General features: G+C 45.4%; 1 protein-coding gene across 3 annotated transcripts in view; it reads left to right on the plus strand.

Moving 5' to 3' along the window:
• BCAR3 (BCAR3 adaptor protein, NSP family member) overlaps positions 1 to 16,234 on the plus strand; it is a 261,311-nt gene that overhangs the window by 114,971 nt on the left and 130,106 nt on the right. The window contains exons 1-2 of one of the 3 annotated variants that reach the window (XM_029063374.2): positions 2,767 to 2,903; positions 14,678 to 15,005. In XM_029063374.2, the coding sequence (XP_028919207.1) occupies positions 14,686 to 15,005 (320 nt within the window). In that variant the 5' untranslated portion in view covers positions 2,767 to 2,903; positions 14,678 to 14,685. Of the gene's footprint in view, positions 1 to 2,766; positions 2,904 to 14,677; positions 15,006 to 16,234 lie in introns of those variants that run through there. The other 2 variants (XM_029063373.2, XM_029063375.2) reach the window with 2 other exon arrangements.

Raw genomic sequence — 16,234 nt, forward strand, 5'->3', positions numbered from 1 at the left:
CGCGCTGACATACGGTGGCCTAATACCTTCTTTTATGGGTGCTGAAGCCCAGAGAGTGGTCTCCAGCTATCTCTCCTCAAGTTTTATCTTGGAATGAGGTCAACCTGAACAGGCAGGTAAAAACCGGAAGCGTCCAGAGGACCTGGAGGCTTAAAGGAAATCAGGCTGATCCTAGAAGAAATCAGACTGAGGGCATGTGCTCATTTTGATAACCCTGACTGAGTCAAACACTGCAGGCGTTCTCGACTCTTCCAGGTGAGCAAACGTCCCCGGACATCGGAGGAAACGATATTATTACGGAAGCAGCGTGGTCTCGGGGATAGAACACAGGCCTGGGAGTCAGAAGGTTAAGGGTTCTAATTCTGACTCTATCACTTATTAATAATAATAATTGTGGTATTTGTTAATCGCTTACCAAGTGCCAGGCACTGTAGTAAGCACTGAGGTGGATGAGAGGAAATCGGGTCAGACACAGTTCTTGTCCTGCTTTGGGCCTCACAGTCTCAATCTCAGTTTTACAGATGAGACCCAGGGAAGTGATTTGCTCAAGGCCACACAGCGGGGCCAGGATTAGAACCCATGACCTTTTGAGTCCCAGGCCAGGCTCTATCCACTATGCCATGTCTGCTGCGTGACCTTGGACAAGTCACTTTACTTCTCTGGGCCTCAGTTACCTCATCTGTAAAATGGGGATTGAGATGGAGAGCCCCACATGGGACAGGGACTGTATCCACCCTCTGTGCCTGGCACATAGTAAGTGCTTTACAGATTCCACAATTATTAATATTATTATTGTTCTGATGTGGAAAGTTTGGGTAAAGCTGATGTAATTTCTCTGTCAGAGGCAGGTTTAAAGGTGTGGTGGTCCGCCCCAGGTTGGGACTCGTCTGTATCCCCTGCTGTTGGAAAGAGCAGAGCCTTGGGAGTCAGAGGTTGTGGGTTCTAGTCCTGACTCCGCCCCTTGTTGGCTGTATGACTTTGGGCAAGTCACTTAACTTCTCTGTGCCTCAGTTACCTCATCTGCAAAATGGGGATGAAGACTGTGAGCCCAATGTGGGACAACCTGATTACCCTGAATCTACCTCAGTGCTCAGAACAGTGCTTGGCACAGAGTAAGTGCTTAACAAATACCATTATTACTATTATTATTATTTTTATTTTCACTTGGATTTGAATTAATTTCTCAGTGAGGGGGAAATATATCCAGGCCGGAGGAATTGATTGATCGATTGATTGTTTGCTTTTCCACTCTTGGGACCTGCTGTTCCATGGGCCAAGCATCTGGTCCTTTGTCTGGGCAAACACACTTTGAACAGACATTAAGTTAGCTCCCTTCCTTCCCACCCTGACTCGCTCCCTTTGCTCTCCTCCCACCTCCACACCCCACAGCACTTATGTATGTCTGTAATTTTATTTATAATGATGTCTGTTTACTTGCTTTGAGATCTTGATGCCTGTTTACTTGTTTCAAGGTCTTGTTGCCTGTTTACTTGTACTAATGTTTGTCTCCTGGACCGTGAGCCTGTTTTGGGCAGGGATTGTCTCTCTCTATTGTTGTATTGTATTTTCACGAGAAGCAGTGTGGCTCAGTGGAAAGACCATGGGCTTGGGAGTCAGAGGTCATGGATTCTAACCCCAGCTCCGCCGCTTGTCAGCTGTGTGACTTTGGGCAAGTTGCTTCATATCTCTGTGCCTCAGTTCCCTCATCTGTAAAATGGGAATTAAGACTGTGAGCCCTACATGGGACCACCTGATCACCTTGTATTTCCCCACTGGGCACCTAGAATAGTGCTTTGCACATAGTAAGTGCCTAACGAATTTGTTTTGTTTTGTTCTGTTTTGCTTTGCTGTCTGTCTCCCCCTTCTAGACTCTGAGCCCGTTCTTGGGCAGGGTCTCTATCTGTTGCCCATTTGTCCATCCCAAGTGCTTAGTTCAGTGCTCTGCAAGCACTCAATAAATACTACTGAATGAATGAATGAGTGAATACCATCAAGCGCTTAGTCCAGTGCTCTGCCTGCAATAAGGGCTCAATAGCAGCAATGACTTACCGGTGTAATTAAAGGAGGGAGCTGGTGGGGGAAGAATGGGGCTGTCAGGCCTCCGAAGGGGGGCATTTAGGAAGTGGTATATATTTGTATATATTATTTATTTATTACCCTACTTATTTTGTTAATGAGGTGTATATCTCCATGATTCTATTTATCTTGATGGTGTTGTTTTGTCTCGTTCTGTTTTGCTTTGCTGTCTCCCCCTTCTAGACTGTGAGCCTGTTATTGGGCAAGGATTGTCTCTATCTGTTGCTGAATTGTCCATCCCAAGCGCTTAGTACAGTGCTGTGCTCATAGCAAGCGCTCAATAAATACTACTGAATGAATGAATGAACGAATACCATCAAGCGCTGAGTCCAGTGCTCTGCCTGGAATAAGGGCTCAGTAAAAACGAATGAATAAATGAGAGCAGCAATGACTTCCCGATGTAATTAAAGGAAGGAGCTGGTGGGGGAAGGATGGGGCTGTCAGGCCCCCAAAGGGGGGCATTTAGGAAGTGGTAAATCCGCAGTTGAGTGCCGGTTCCTCCCGGGAGAAATGATGGGAGGGAGATTCTAAAAAAAAAAAATCCACGAAGAAGAGAGGGCAAGGAGGGGTCACCGCATGCAAATCGGCTGAGTCTGAAAAGCCCGGCCGGGGGTGGAGCCGAAGAGTTGTAAAATCAGAGCTGGAGCTCGGGCCGGCCGGGAGTTCCTCCCAGCTCCCTCCGGACCCCCTGTCCCCCAACCCCCCCCCAGCCCACCTGCACAGGGCAGAACCTGGGCCTGCACCCAGGGAAGGATGCCAAGACCGGCTCCCCAGGGGCCTCCGCGACCTGAAGCCCAAGCGGAGGTGAGTGCTAAAGTTGCGCGGAGGTGAGTGCGAAAGGTGCGCTGGAGGTGGGGGCGGGTCCATGATAGGGGTCCGGATTAACAACCTCTCCGGCCATGGAGAGGAGGGGGTGTCCCCCCCCTTGGAGCATTCCCGGGAAAACTGGGGGAGTCGGGATGCAGGGACTAAATCGTCCTCGGAGAGATGACAGTAATGCTAATTCATTCAATAGTATTTATTTATTGAGCGCTTACTATGTGCAGAGCACTGTACTAAGCGCTTGGAATGAACAAGTCGGCAACAGATAGAGACAGTCCCTGCCGTTTGACGGGCTTACAGTCGAATTGTGACCACCGTTGAGCGTTTACTATGGGCCAGGCGCTGGACTGAGCGCTGGGGTCGATTGAAGGAAACGGGGTCGGAGCCGGTCCTTGTCCCACGTGTCTCCGTCTCCATTCCCACTTTACAGACGAGGGAGTCGAGGCTCAGAGGAGTCAAGTGACTCGCCCAAGGTCACACAGCAGACCAGCGGGAGCAGACAGTTCGGATTTGGAGGAGGGAAGAGGGTGGTGTCCCCCTGCGGCCACCGACGCCCCCGGATGGGCTTGTGGCCCGGGACAGTCCGAGCCATCAGGGTCCAGTCCCCAAGGACCGGACCAGGAGCTTGGCCTTCTTTGCTGGGTGGGTGGGCTTGGGGGGCTTGGGGAGTGGCGGGTGGGGTCCCCCTCTATCTTATCAGCTAAAGGGAGGTTGGTGGGGGGTGGACAGGACTGAAAAGAGGTCAGCTGGAAGCCGCACGGTGTTCAGAGGAGAGGCCAATTTCCCCCCCCCCCCCCCCCCCACCAATCCCTTGCAAAGTTTTGCAAAAGTGGCCGCCGGACCCCGGCCCAGTGGGTGGGGGGAAAACTGCGGACAACATTTCCTCCGTCCTTTCCTTTGTGGAGGAAAGAATGAATAAGCTGTTTGTGTCTGTCTGGGGGAGGGGAGGAGTTGGTCAGTTGTTGGGGGGAGGGGGCCGGGCAGGGGAAACCGACCCCCAGCAGGCCCACCCAAACACTGGCAAGCCTTTTTCCGGATGAAGCTAGCCAAAGTGGAGGGGAGGGGCAGATTGCCCAAGATTGCATCTTTGCATCAGGTGGTTGCGAAAAGTCTGGGGACTCCCGGGTTTCACCTTTGTCACCCTCCCCCCCCCCCCCTTTGGGGGACAGCCCAATCTCTCTCTCTCTCTCTTAATAAATTCAGTGCCTGAGGTGGAGAGGCAAATCTGTTCATCATTAGACGGTGAAGTGTCTGATCTCAAACTGCCATCTCTTAAGAGGGCACAGACTTTTCAGAGGGAGAAGAAAAGAAATTTCCTTGCCTAGGGGAGGGAAAAGCAGTTTGGATTCCTACTGTTTTTCACACACTTTAATGCTATTTCTGTTTATTTGTATTGATATCTGTCTTTCCCCTCTCCCCCCAGACTGTAAGTTCATTGTGATCAGGGATTGTCTCTTTATTTCTGCATTGAACGTGCTCTGCACACAATAAGTGCTCAATAAATATGATTGAATGAATAAATGAAATAAGATCTGGCATGGAGACCCCAGACTGAGCCCCCCTTTTCCTCTAATCCCCCTCCCCATCACCTCTATTCACTCCCTCTGCTCTACCTCCCCCACAGCACTGGTGTATATATTTATAATTCTATTTATATTAATGGCCTGTATGACTCTATTTATTGCCATTGTTCTTGTCTGTCCGTCTCCCCCGATTAGACTGTAAGCCCGTCAAACGGCAGGGACTGTCTCTATCTGTTGCCGACTTGTTCATCCCAAGCGCTTAGTACAGTGCTCTGCACATAGTAAGCGCTCAATAAATACTATTGAATGAATGAATCTATAATTTTGTTTCTATTGATGGTGTTTACTTGTTTTGATGCCTGTCTCTCCCCTTGTAGACTGTGAGCCCATTGTGAGCAGGGATTGTCTCTATTTGTTGCTGAACTGTACTTTCCAAGAGCTTAGTAAAGTGCTCTGCACACAGTAAGTGCTCAATAAATACAATTGAATGAATGAATGCTAAAAGGGCATGGCATCGTTATCTTACTTGTTAAGATCTTTTATTTCTTAAAATGGCATTGGTTAAGCGCTTACTATGTGCCAGGCACTGTTCTAAGTACTGGGGTAGATACAAGGTCATCAGGTTGGACACAATCCATGTCCTTGATGGGGCTCACAGTCTTAATCCCCATTTTACAGATGAGGTAACTGAGGCACAGAGAACTTAAGTGACTTGCCCAACGACAGACATGACAGAACTGGGTTTAGAACCCAGAACCTCTGAATTTTTTTAGTTGCCAAATGAGGAAAATTAGCCCAGAGGAGTAATGTAAATAATGTGAAAAATGCTATGTGGGAGAGAGCAAAGGAGAAGGAGGTGAGTGTTCAAAAACCTTACGCTTGCCCTTGCAGTTTGACACATTATATATGCCTTAAACTTCAAAGTTTTTCCATTTTCTGGATACTGAATGAAGCCGCTTAGATAAGTGAGGTGGAATTCCCAGCTTGTTAAATAAATGTTCATCCCCGATAATGTTCTCTTGCAGGCACTATCATTCCATAAATTCTTATTATTGTGAAATTGTCATATTGGGCCTTGAGTATTTTGACTAAAATATTGCATTCATTCATTAGATCGTATGTATTGAGCACTTAATGTGTGCAGAGCACTGTACTAAGAATACAGAACAACAATAAACAGTCACATTCCCCTGCCCACAATGAGCTTAAAGTTTAGAAGGGGGAACTTACAGTCCAGAGAGGGAAAATTAGGCTGTAGTCTTCTAGGCTCTAGTCTAGAAGTTACTTAAAAATCAAGGGACTTGTGTTCTTTTTTGAATGCTTGGTAAATAAAAGCTGACTCAGAGAGCGTTATAAAATTCCAGATCTGAAATATAGAATTGTCTGAGAAGAACGTCATGACCTATGGGAAATGGCAAAGTTCATTTTCAGAGCGATTTTATATCTAATATGATGAAATATTGATGTGTAGTTCTTTAGTTAAGCACTAGAACTAATAGCTTTGCTCATATCTCCCCCAAATGTTTTTCACTGGTACCATATGTTTGTTAGAAAAATATTTATAGCAATATAGAAGTAAATACAAATTTTCTGTTTATAAGTTTACTGATATAGTGTTGTAAATCAAATGAACCAGCCAGCTTTTCACAGATATTTCAAAATAGGGAGGCCCTTGTATTTGACATTTGTTAGGCTGCCCCCCCTTCCTCATGATACAGGTTTCAAGGCTTTGAACTTGACGGTTTCAAGGCTTTGAACTTGATGGTTTCAAGGCTTTGAACTTGACGCTTTCTCCCATCTTCCCATCTCATCAAAGTTGTGGAGCCTTTGGAACTCAGTATTCACTTCAGGAGCTGAATCAGATATAGCCACATGCCCAAGAAGCAGTGTGGCCCTATGGAAAGAGTTCAGGACTTGGAATTGGGGAACTATAAGTTTTGTTTTTATTTATTTTTTTTAATTAAATGGTAAGTGCTTACTAAGTGTCAGGAACTATACAAAGTGCTGGGGTAGATACAAGCTTATCAGGTTGGACACAGTCCATGTCCCAAGTGGAACTCGCAGTCTTAATTCCCATTTTACAGATGAGGTAACTGAGACACAGAGAAGTGAAGTGGCTTGCCCGGTGTTAATAATAATAATTATAGTGTCTGTTAAGCGCTTACTATGTGCCAAGCACAGTTCTGAGAGCTGGGGTAAATCAAGGTGATCAGATTGTCGCATGCGGGGCTCAAAGTTTCAATCCCCATTTTACAGATGAGGTAACTGAGGCACAGAGAAGTTAAGTGACTTGTCCAAGGTCACACAGCAGACAAGTGGCAAAACCGGGATTAGAACCCCTGACCTCTGACTCCCAAACCCATGCTCTTGCCTCTAGGCCATTCTGTTCCTCTTAGCATAGCAGGCAGTTGGCGGTGCCACGTTTGGAACCCAGGTCTTCTGGCTTCCAGGCCTATGCTCTGTCCACTAGGCCACGTTACTGCTCAATTCCAATCCCAGCTCTTATTTGCCTGCTGTGGGACCCTGCAAAGTCACTTCATTTCTGTGCTTCACTTTCCTCATAAACCTATTGGTAGGCACTGGATATGTACAATATACAGTGCTTGACACAAAGTTATCATTAACACAGACCCTTACTATTATTATTATACCTCCATAATAGGTGAAATATTTCTTGCTTACTATTATTATTATTATTATACCTCCATAGGAGACGGCAAAGTATTTCTTGGAGGTTCTTAAGGTCATAGTCTCCCATCTTTCATAAACTTTTCAGTCTTCACTCTATATGCAAAGTACTTGGTATTTCTTTGCTGTCCGCTCTTCCAGTTCTTGGTCAGTCTTGCTATTGGAGAAGCAGCATGGCGTAATGGTTAGAGCACAGGCCTGGGAGTCAAAAGGTCAAGGACTGTAATTTCGGTTCTCCCACATGTCTGTTCTGTGATCTTGGGCAAGTCACTTCCCTTCTTTATGCCTCAATTATCTCATCTGTAAAATGGGGATTGAGACTGTGAGTCCCACATGGGACAGGGACTGTGTCCAACCTAATTTACTCATATCCGCCCTAGCCCTTAGAACAGTTCTTGGCGTACCGTAAGCGCTTAATAAATACTTTATTTTTTTTAATTGGTCCAGTGGAAAAGGTACTGCTGTGGGAACCAGGGGTGCCATGGGGCCCTTCACCTGTGGTGAAGATTTTCGGGCCAGACAACTAACTAGAACATTCTGTGAGGTGGGTGGACTCAGGAAGAATAATCAAAACTAGCTGGGTAATGTGGGTGGCCAAGACCACAGCAACTTCTATGGCCTGCCGGTCATAGCACTGTAGTCATTGTTAGTCAATCATATTAATTGAGTGCTTACTGTGTGCGGAGCACTGTACTAAGCACTTGGGGCAGTACAATCTAAAAATAGACACATTCCCTGTCCACAATGAGCTTACAGTCTACAGCCCAGTCTCGGCACTATGCATTGGTCACCTTGGCCACCAGTGGATCCTGACTACCTGTCTACTTGCTCGTTGCACCTTATGCCCCAGTAGGTGCATGATTGGTGGGAAATCAATCAATCAGTGGTTTTGATTGAACGTTTACTGTGTGCAGAGCACTGTACTAAGTGCTTGGGAGAGATCAACAGTAGGCAGACACATTTGCTGCCCACAATGAGCTTACAGTTTATTTGATTGACTGACTGATGTCCGTAGTCCAACTAATATCATTTCTGCACCAAAGTTTTAACTGCCAACTAATCTCAGTGTCAACTGTTCTGCCTACTTGCTTCTATCCTCAGACCCCTACCTTGTGGGCAGGGTGGTATTTAAGCTGTTCCCAGGCTCTGGGAATAAGAGAAACAGTCATTGATTCATTCAATCCTATTTACTGAGCGCTTACTCTGTGCAGAGCATGGTCCTAAGCTCTAGGGAGAGTACAATATAAAAGCTAACACATTCCCTGCCCACAATGAGCTTACAGTCCAGAGGGGGAAGGAAACATTCATATACATAAATTACAGTTTTTACATAAGTGCTGTGGGGTGGGAGGGGGGATGAATAAAGGGAGCAAGTTAGGGCTACGCAGAAGGGAGTGGGATAAAAGCAAACATCTTGTAGTAGATGTTTATCCAACATGTTCATTTTTGTGTTCTTATTAGTGATGTGTAATAGAAACAACATGGGAAGCAGCGTAGCCTGGTGGATAAAGCACAGGCCTGTTGGGAAAGAGCAGGGGTGTGGGAATCAAGAGGACCTGAGGTCTATTTCTGGATCCACCACTTTCTTTTTTAATGGTATTGTTAAGTGCTTACTATGTGCCATAGTAGATGGGACTAGTTAAGTTGGACACAATCCATGTCCCACTTGGGGCTCATAGTCAGTTACCATTTTACAGATGAGGTGACTGAGGCACAGAGAAATTAAGTGACTTGCCCAAGGTCATACACCAGACAAGTGGAGGAGCCTCCCCTCTAGGTGTAAGCTCGTATGGACAGGAATAATAATAGTAATGTTGGTATTTAAGTGCTATGTGCCAGCACTGTTCTAAGCGCTGGGGGAGATACAGGGTAATCAGGTTGTCCCAAGTGAGGCTCACAGTCTTCATCCCCATTTAACAGAGGAGGTAACTGAGGCACCGAGAAGTTAAGTGACTTGCCCAAAGTCACACAGCTGACAGGTGGCAGAGCCGGGATTAGAACCCATGACCCCTGACTCCCAAGCCCGTGCTCTCTCCACTGAGCCACGTTGCTTTTACCAACTCTGTTATATTGTACTCTCCTAAGCGCTTAGTACAGAGAACTGCACACAGAAATCCAATTGTTTGATGGATTGATTGAGGTGGGATTAGAACCCAGTTCCTTCCAACTCCCAGGCCCTTACTCTATCCACCAAGCCACATAGCTTCTCGCCTGCTGTGTGACCCTAACTCCTGCACCTCAGTTTTGTCATCTGCAAAATAGGGATTAAACACCCGTTCTCCTTCCTATTTAGACTGTGAGCCCCATGTGAGACAGGGATTGTATCCGGGTTGATTAGCTTGTATCTTCCCCAGCGCTCAGAACAGTGCTTGACGCACAGTACACGCTTAACAAATACCATAAAATAAGGAAACAAACAACCCCTTATCTGCTCAAACCCCAACGTGGTTCCAATAAAGCTGAATGCCCCAAAGTTGGACCGTTCAGGCCAGAGATGCTGAAAAAGCTGTGGAAAATTCCAGCCTAAAGAGGAAGTAACTAGGGTGAAACAGGAATGGTGGGTACACCCACTGGAAAGGGAGCTAATAATAGTAATAATAATAATGACGGTATTTAAGCGCTATGTGCCAAGCACTGTTCTAAGCACTGAGGTAGATACAGAGTAATAAGCTTGTCCCACGTGGGGCTTACAGTCTTAATCCCCATTTTACAGAGGAGGGAACTGAGGCACAGAGAAATGAAGTGACTTGCCCAAAGTCACCCAGCTAAGTGGCGGAGTATTGATTCATTCAGTTGCATTTACTGAGCACTTACTGTGTGCAAAGCACTGTACTAAGCGCTAGGCAGAGTACAGTACAACACAGACACATTCCTGCCCACAACGAGCTCACAGTCTAGAGGGAGAGACAGCCATTCATATACATAAATAAATAGATTTCAGATATATACATATATATATATGTGTGTGCTGTGGGGATGGGAGAGAGGATGAATGAAGGAGCAAGTAAAAGCATCACAGAAGGGAGTGGGAGAAGAGGAGAGGAAGGCCCCAGTCAGGGAAGGCTTCTTGGAGGAGATGTGCCTTCAGTAGGCTTTGGAAGGTGGGGGAGAGTAATTGTCTATCGTATATAAAGAGGGAGGGTGTCCAGGCCACTCATAATAGTAATGTTATTTGTTAAGCACTTACTACGTGCCAAGCCCTGTATGAGGCTCTGGGATAGATACCAGATAATCAAGCTGGATATAGTCAGGAGCAGAGTCAGGATGATTTAGAACGCAGGTCCTCTGACTCCCAAGCTTGTGCCCTTTCTATTAGGTGACTCTGTCACTCTTTAGCTGTCTGAAATGGAGCTGTTTAAAAATGGCATGTCACATCCCTGGCAGTCCAAACCAGAAGTTTTTATGTTTTGTGATGTATGGTATTTAAGTACTTACTATGTGCCATGTGCTGTATTGAGCACTATGGGAAATACAGACTTATCAGTTTGGACACAGTCCCCATCCCCCATGGTCATAGCAGTCTTAATCTCCATTTTACAGGTGAGGTAACTGAGGCCCAGAGAAGTTGGTCACATAGGAGGCAAGTGGCAGAACGAGGATTGGAACTCAGGGTCCTTTTGAATTCCAGGCCTGTGCTCTATCCTCTAGGCCTCTAGACTGTAAACTTGTTGTGAGCAGGGAATGTGTGTCTCATATTGTTTATTGTACTTCTCCCAGGCGCTTAGTACAGTGCTCTGCACAGAATAAGCACTCAGGAAATCCAATCTGACTGACTGACTAGGCCATGCTGCCTCTTTTTAGAGTGAAAGCCAGCCTGTCCAGTTACAAGGATTTAGGCCCAATTTGGAAAATATCCAAGTGTCTCCTTCTCACCATCACTTCCTCTAATAATAATGTTGGTATTTGTTAAGCGCTTACTATGTGCAGAGCACTGTTCTAAGTGCTGGGGTAGATACAGGATCATCAGGTTGTCCCACATGAGGCTCACCAACTTAATCCCCATTTTACAGATGAGGTAACTGAGGCACAGAGAAGTTAAGTGACTTAAGTGACTCTACGCATTGCCCATCCACAGGGGAAAATGTAGCCTAACCGGAATGGGGATTTCTTCTGCTTCCAAACTTATCTTCTCCCGAGCACTTAGTACAGTGCCCTGCACACAGTAAGCACTCATTAAATACTATCGAATGAAAGTTTCGTGGGGCTATGTACCTTGTTTTACTGCACGCAGTCTGGTGGATCAAGGCGGTATTGCGGTTTCTTTTGTTTCTTCTGAAGAATTGACCCCGGTCTCTGGACTCCCGTTGCCCGGAGGGAGACGAGTCTTGGCATGTGGGTCTATTAGGGGATGATCAGAGGGTTCTCGCGGGATGCCCTCTGGTGGGTGGGCAACGGACGACGCCCTCCTCAGCTCGCGCCTCATGCCGGCACAGCTGGGAGATGTTCCTAGGAACGCCTGCTGAGAAGGGGAAGCTCATTCCTTGGAGTGTTTACATTCAGGAAAAGGGAAAAGCTGTAGATAACCTCGAGCATGGGGCAGGCAACTGAGCGTCATTCTTTCTTTCGAGCCCTCATCACTGGCACTGGGTGGGAGTGGAGGTGGAGGGCATTTGGGAGCTCGCTGGGTGAGCCGGCCTGTTCGTTTTTTAATCGTGGTTGATAAGCATTTGACAAGTGCTGACAGTGTGCTAGGCACTCTGTAGAACAAGGGTAGAGCCTGATCCAGGGGGTTTTTCAGTGTTATGGTTATGTTTTCCCTCATACCATACTGTAGAGTATTTGTGTTGCGTCTCTGTTTTTTTTCTCTCTCTCTCTCTCTCATACATTAATTCATTCAACAAGTATGTATTGAGTGGTTACTATGTGCAGAGCACTGTACTAAGCGCTTGGAATGTACAATTAGGCAACAGAAAGAGCAATCCCTGCCCACTGGACGGGCTTTCAGTCTAATCGGGGGAGACAGACAAAAACAATAGCAATAAATAGAATCAAGGGAATATACATCTTCATTAACAAAATAAATAGGGTAATAAAAATATATACAAATGAGCACAGTGCTGAGGGGAGGGAAGGGAGAGGGGAGGAGCAGAGGGACAAGGGGGGGACAGGGGGCTTAGCTGAGGGGTGGTGAATGGGGGGGGGCAGAGAGGCAGCAGAAGGAGCAGAGGGAAAAGGGGAAGCTCAGTCTTGGGAGAGTACAATATAATATAATATTATGATTATGTAATGTAATATTAGGTCAGGGAACATGTTTACCAACTCATTATATAATATATGGGATATTTCTAATGTTTTGGCTGGAACATTAAAGTACTTAGGGAGAAAATCATTCCAACAGCACTAGCTTATTAGTGTGTCCCATAATATGGGAGAAACACCATTTGTGCCAGTGTTGGGACAGGTGAGGACTAGAGAGTGGAGTTTTCCTTAGCATGGAATTTTGGAAAGAACAGAACCTAGTGTCAGGAAGAACTGAGGTGCAGCATGGCCTAGTGGAAAGACCATGGGCCTGGTTCTAATTCCAGCTCTGCCACTTGTCTTGCTGTATAACCTTGGGAAAGTCACTTCAAGTCGTATTTTTATTGAGTACTTACTATGTGCAGAGTACTGTGCTAAGCACTTGAAAAGTACAATTCAGCAAATAGAGACAATCCTTGTCCACACTGGGCTTATTTCACTTCTCTGTGCCTCAGTGTATGTCACCTGTAATTGGGAATTAAGATTGTGAGTCCCATGTGGGTCATGATTGTGTCCACCTTAATTATCTTGCCTCTTTCTAAGTGTTTAGTACAGTACCTGACTTCATAGTAAGCGCTTAACAAATACCATAAAAAGCCTGATGGACAACTGGGTATACGTCTGTCTGTAGACTAATGCCAGCAATAGAACAGTTTCCTTGTAGCTCTAAAGTCACTGCCTCAGATTCTTGTCCTTCCTGGAAATGTTGCCTCAAATTCCCCCTTGGCTTAGAAAGTAGTGGCTTTGACTTGCTTGGCATCAAAACCGTACTTGTATAATCTCGTGTCCTCAGTTTCTGGGAAGTTGAAACTCTCTTTAGGGTTCAGTTTACCTGGCTCATTTTTTCCCTCAGGGTAACTGCAAAACCCCATGGTGTGCTCCTGCTGTCTGAAGGGATCAAACCCATAAATTCCCCAATGGAAATTGCCTCAATCAGTGGTATTTATTGAGTGTTTCCTATTTGCAGAGCACTGTACTAAGTGCTTGGGAGAATATAATATAACAGAGTAGGCAAAAACATTTTCTGCCCACTACAAGCTTACAGTCTAGAGGGGAAGTACACATAATCATTCGTTCATTCATTCAGTGGTATTTATTGAGTGCTTACTGTGTGCAAAGCACTATACTAAGTGTTTGGGAGAGTACAATATAACATAATATATGATATGTAATATATTATTAGGTCAGGGAACATGTTTACTAACTCTTATTATATATGATATATGGGATATTTCTAGATTGTGAGCCCATTGTTGGGTAGGGATTGTCTCTGTTACCGAATTGTACTTTCCAAGCGCTTAGTAGGGTGCTCTGCACACAGTAAACCCTCAACAAATACAATTGAATGGATATGGGATATAACATATCTTCTGGGTTTCATTGGTGGCTTCCACCAGTTTACCCTTGCTGCCAGAAGACTAAGCCGCCTGACTCCTGATGTCTGATGGTTCGTTTCAGCCTGTCTGCTTTCATGATAAGACAGTACTTGATTTACAGCAGAGGCCCCAGAACCCAGACCTTCTGGGGCATGGAGCTCTCCTGTCCTGCTGGGTACCAATGAGGAAAAATGTGGCCTAGTGGAAAGGCCACCGGCTTGCTGAGTGACTTGGCAAGTCACTTCCTTCTCTGTGCCTCAGTTTCCTCAACTGCAAAATGGCAATTCAACACCTATTCTCCTTCATATTTAGACTATGAGCCCCACCATGTGGGGCAAGGTCCGAGTGCATCCTGATTAACCTGTATCTATCCCTTGTATAGAACAGAGCTTGGCACAAGGTGCGTGTGTAATAAATGTCATAATTACCATAACCGTAATCTACCAGTGAAGGTGGTATCCAGCACAGAATTCCAATCATCTCCTCCTGCCCTTATCTTTTGGTTGGAGAGAAGCCTTCGGCTTTCAAGCTAGTGGAAGTATGTGAACCAGTATGTTATTGTATTTATAACTTGTGCATTGTTCCCTCGTACAATGGGAGGCATTCTTCTCCAATAATGCCTATCCCTGACTTTAGACTTGCAGTCCTTAAGTGAGTCCTCACTGTGAATAGTTTTGATTTGGGTCTTAGTTCATGATTCTGGAATGAGGGTTTTCCTTTGCAGTGGAAGACTTGTCTCCTAGAATCCGAAGGATGGTAAGTACCATAGGCATAGGATAATCTTTATTCATTGGGCAGTCATCCTGTAGGTACTGAATTGTCCATTCCCCAAGAGTCTTTTCTGGTTTTAGAGGTATACCTCTGTTTCCATTTGTGGATTAATTTAGGAAGGAGCCAATACTTAGGGTCACTCAGCTTTACCCCTTTTTTCTTCTATTTTTTTCCTTTTTTAAGGTGTGAAGATGATTGCTGCTGGAAAATTTGCAGACCTTCCCAGAAACATGCAAATGAATCATCAGTTTCCCTTGGCCTCTTCCATGGACCTTTTGGGTAGCAAATCCCCTCTGACTGAGCATCATTCAGCAGCCTACCAAGATGTGTCCATCCACGGAACTCTGCCCAGGAAAAAGAAGGGACCCGTCCCTATCAGGTCTTGTGATGCATTTAGTCATATGGGAACTTTACCGTACTCCAGAACCCACCGAGAGCACTCTCCTCTGATTCAGGATGTGATCGAAGAGAACCCACCAAACGGATGGAAGGGGGAAAAATTCATCTTCAGGTAACACCTCCTTTCATTAACAAGAATATCTTTGTTTTCAAAGCAACCTTTTGGCCCAGTTTTGGAAGCAGAAAATGTGGGCAATTGACATAACTTTGGATCTCAGATTTCTTTCCTCCAAGTACGTGGATGTCTCTTCCGGGACGCAATAGAAGGTTGATTAATTTGCTCACCAGAGACTCTGCGTCTGTCCTATGCCCGGCCTATCCATAACTAGCAGACTTCCCTTGTGTTCTCATCACTCCTGATACAGAGAGAAAATATGGGAAAAATCCATGAGAGAGTTGTTCCTCACACTACCGTAGATTGATGGCGATTGTGATAGGGTCTCATTTAAAAATAGTATTTGTAGAAACTGTACTAAGTACTAAGTGCTGGGGTAGATACAAATTAATTAGGTCGGACACAGTCCATGTTACGTATGGTTTCATATTCTCATCATGAGTGCTATTTGAGTGCTTACTGTGTGCAGAGCACTGTGGTAAGTGTTTGGGAGAATACAGTACAACAGAGTTGGTAGGCATCTTCCCTGCCCACAATGAACTTACACTTTAGAGTGGGAGACAGACATTAATATAAATAATTTACAATATGTAATTTATCACCACATATGTAAGTGCTGTGGGGTTGAGGGTCCTGAGGTACAGAGAAGTGATTTGTACAAGGTCACACAGCAAACAAGTGGTGGAGCTGGAATTAGAAAACCCAGGTCCTCTGACTCCCAGGCCCATGTTTATCCACTAGGCTGTGTTACTTCCCATTGTATTTGGTGCTTAGTAATCAATCCATCAATGCTATCTGTTGAGCACTTACTGTGTACAGAGCACTGTATGTATCTCTTGGGATACAACAGAGTTTGGTAGACACGTTCCCTGCCCACCAGGAATTTTTACTATGTAGTTTGTCATGTGGATATCTTGGGCTCTAGACTGTAAGCTTGTTGTGGGAGAGAACGTGTTTACCAACTCTGTTATATTGTACCCTCCCAAGCACTTAGTACAGTGCTCTGCACACAGTAAGCACTCAATAAATATGATTGATTCTGAATATTTTCATTCTAATGTTGTAGGAGCCCAGAACATGAGATGTATGGGTTAAGCAGATAAATCCATATACGATTTCATGATCTGCCTTTGTCAAAGTCAGGAAGAACAAAGTGGATGATACCCAGCAACTGCTTTGCTCCTATGCTTTCAGGAAGGTAGATAGGGTCAGCTTCAAAACAAGCA

Source organism: Ornithorhynchus anatinus, chromosome 4 (genome assembly GCF_004115215.2).
Source record: "Ornithorhynchus anatinus isolate Pmale09 chromosome 4, mOrnAna1.pri.v4, whole genome shotgun sequence".
NCBI lineage: Eukaryota > Metazoa > Chordata > Mammalia > Monotremata > Ornithorhynchidae > Ornithorhynchus > Ornithorhynchus anatinus.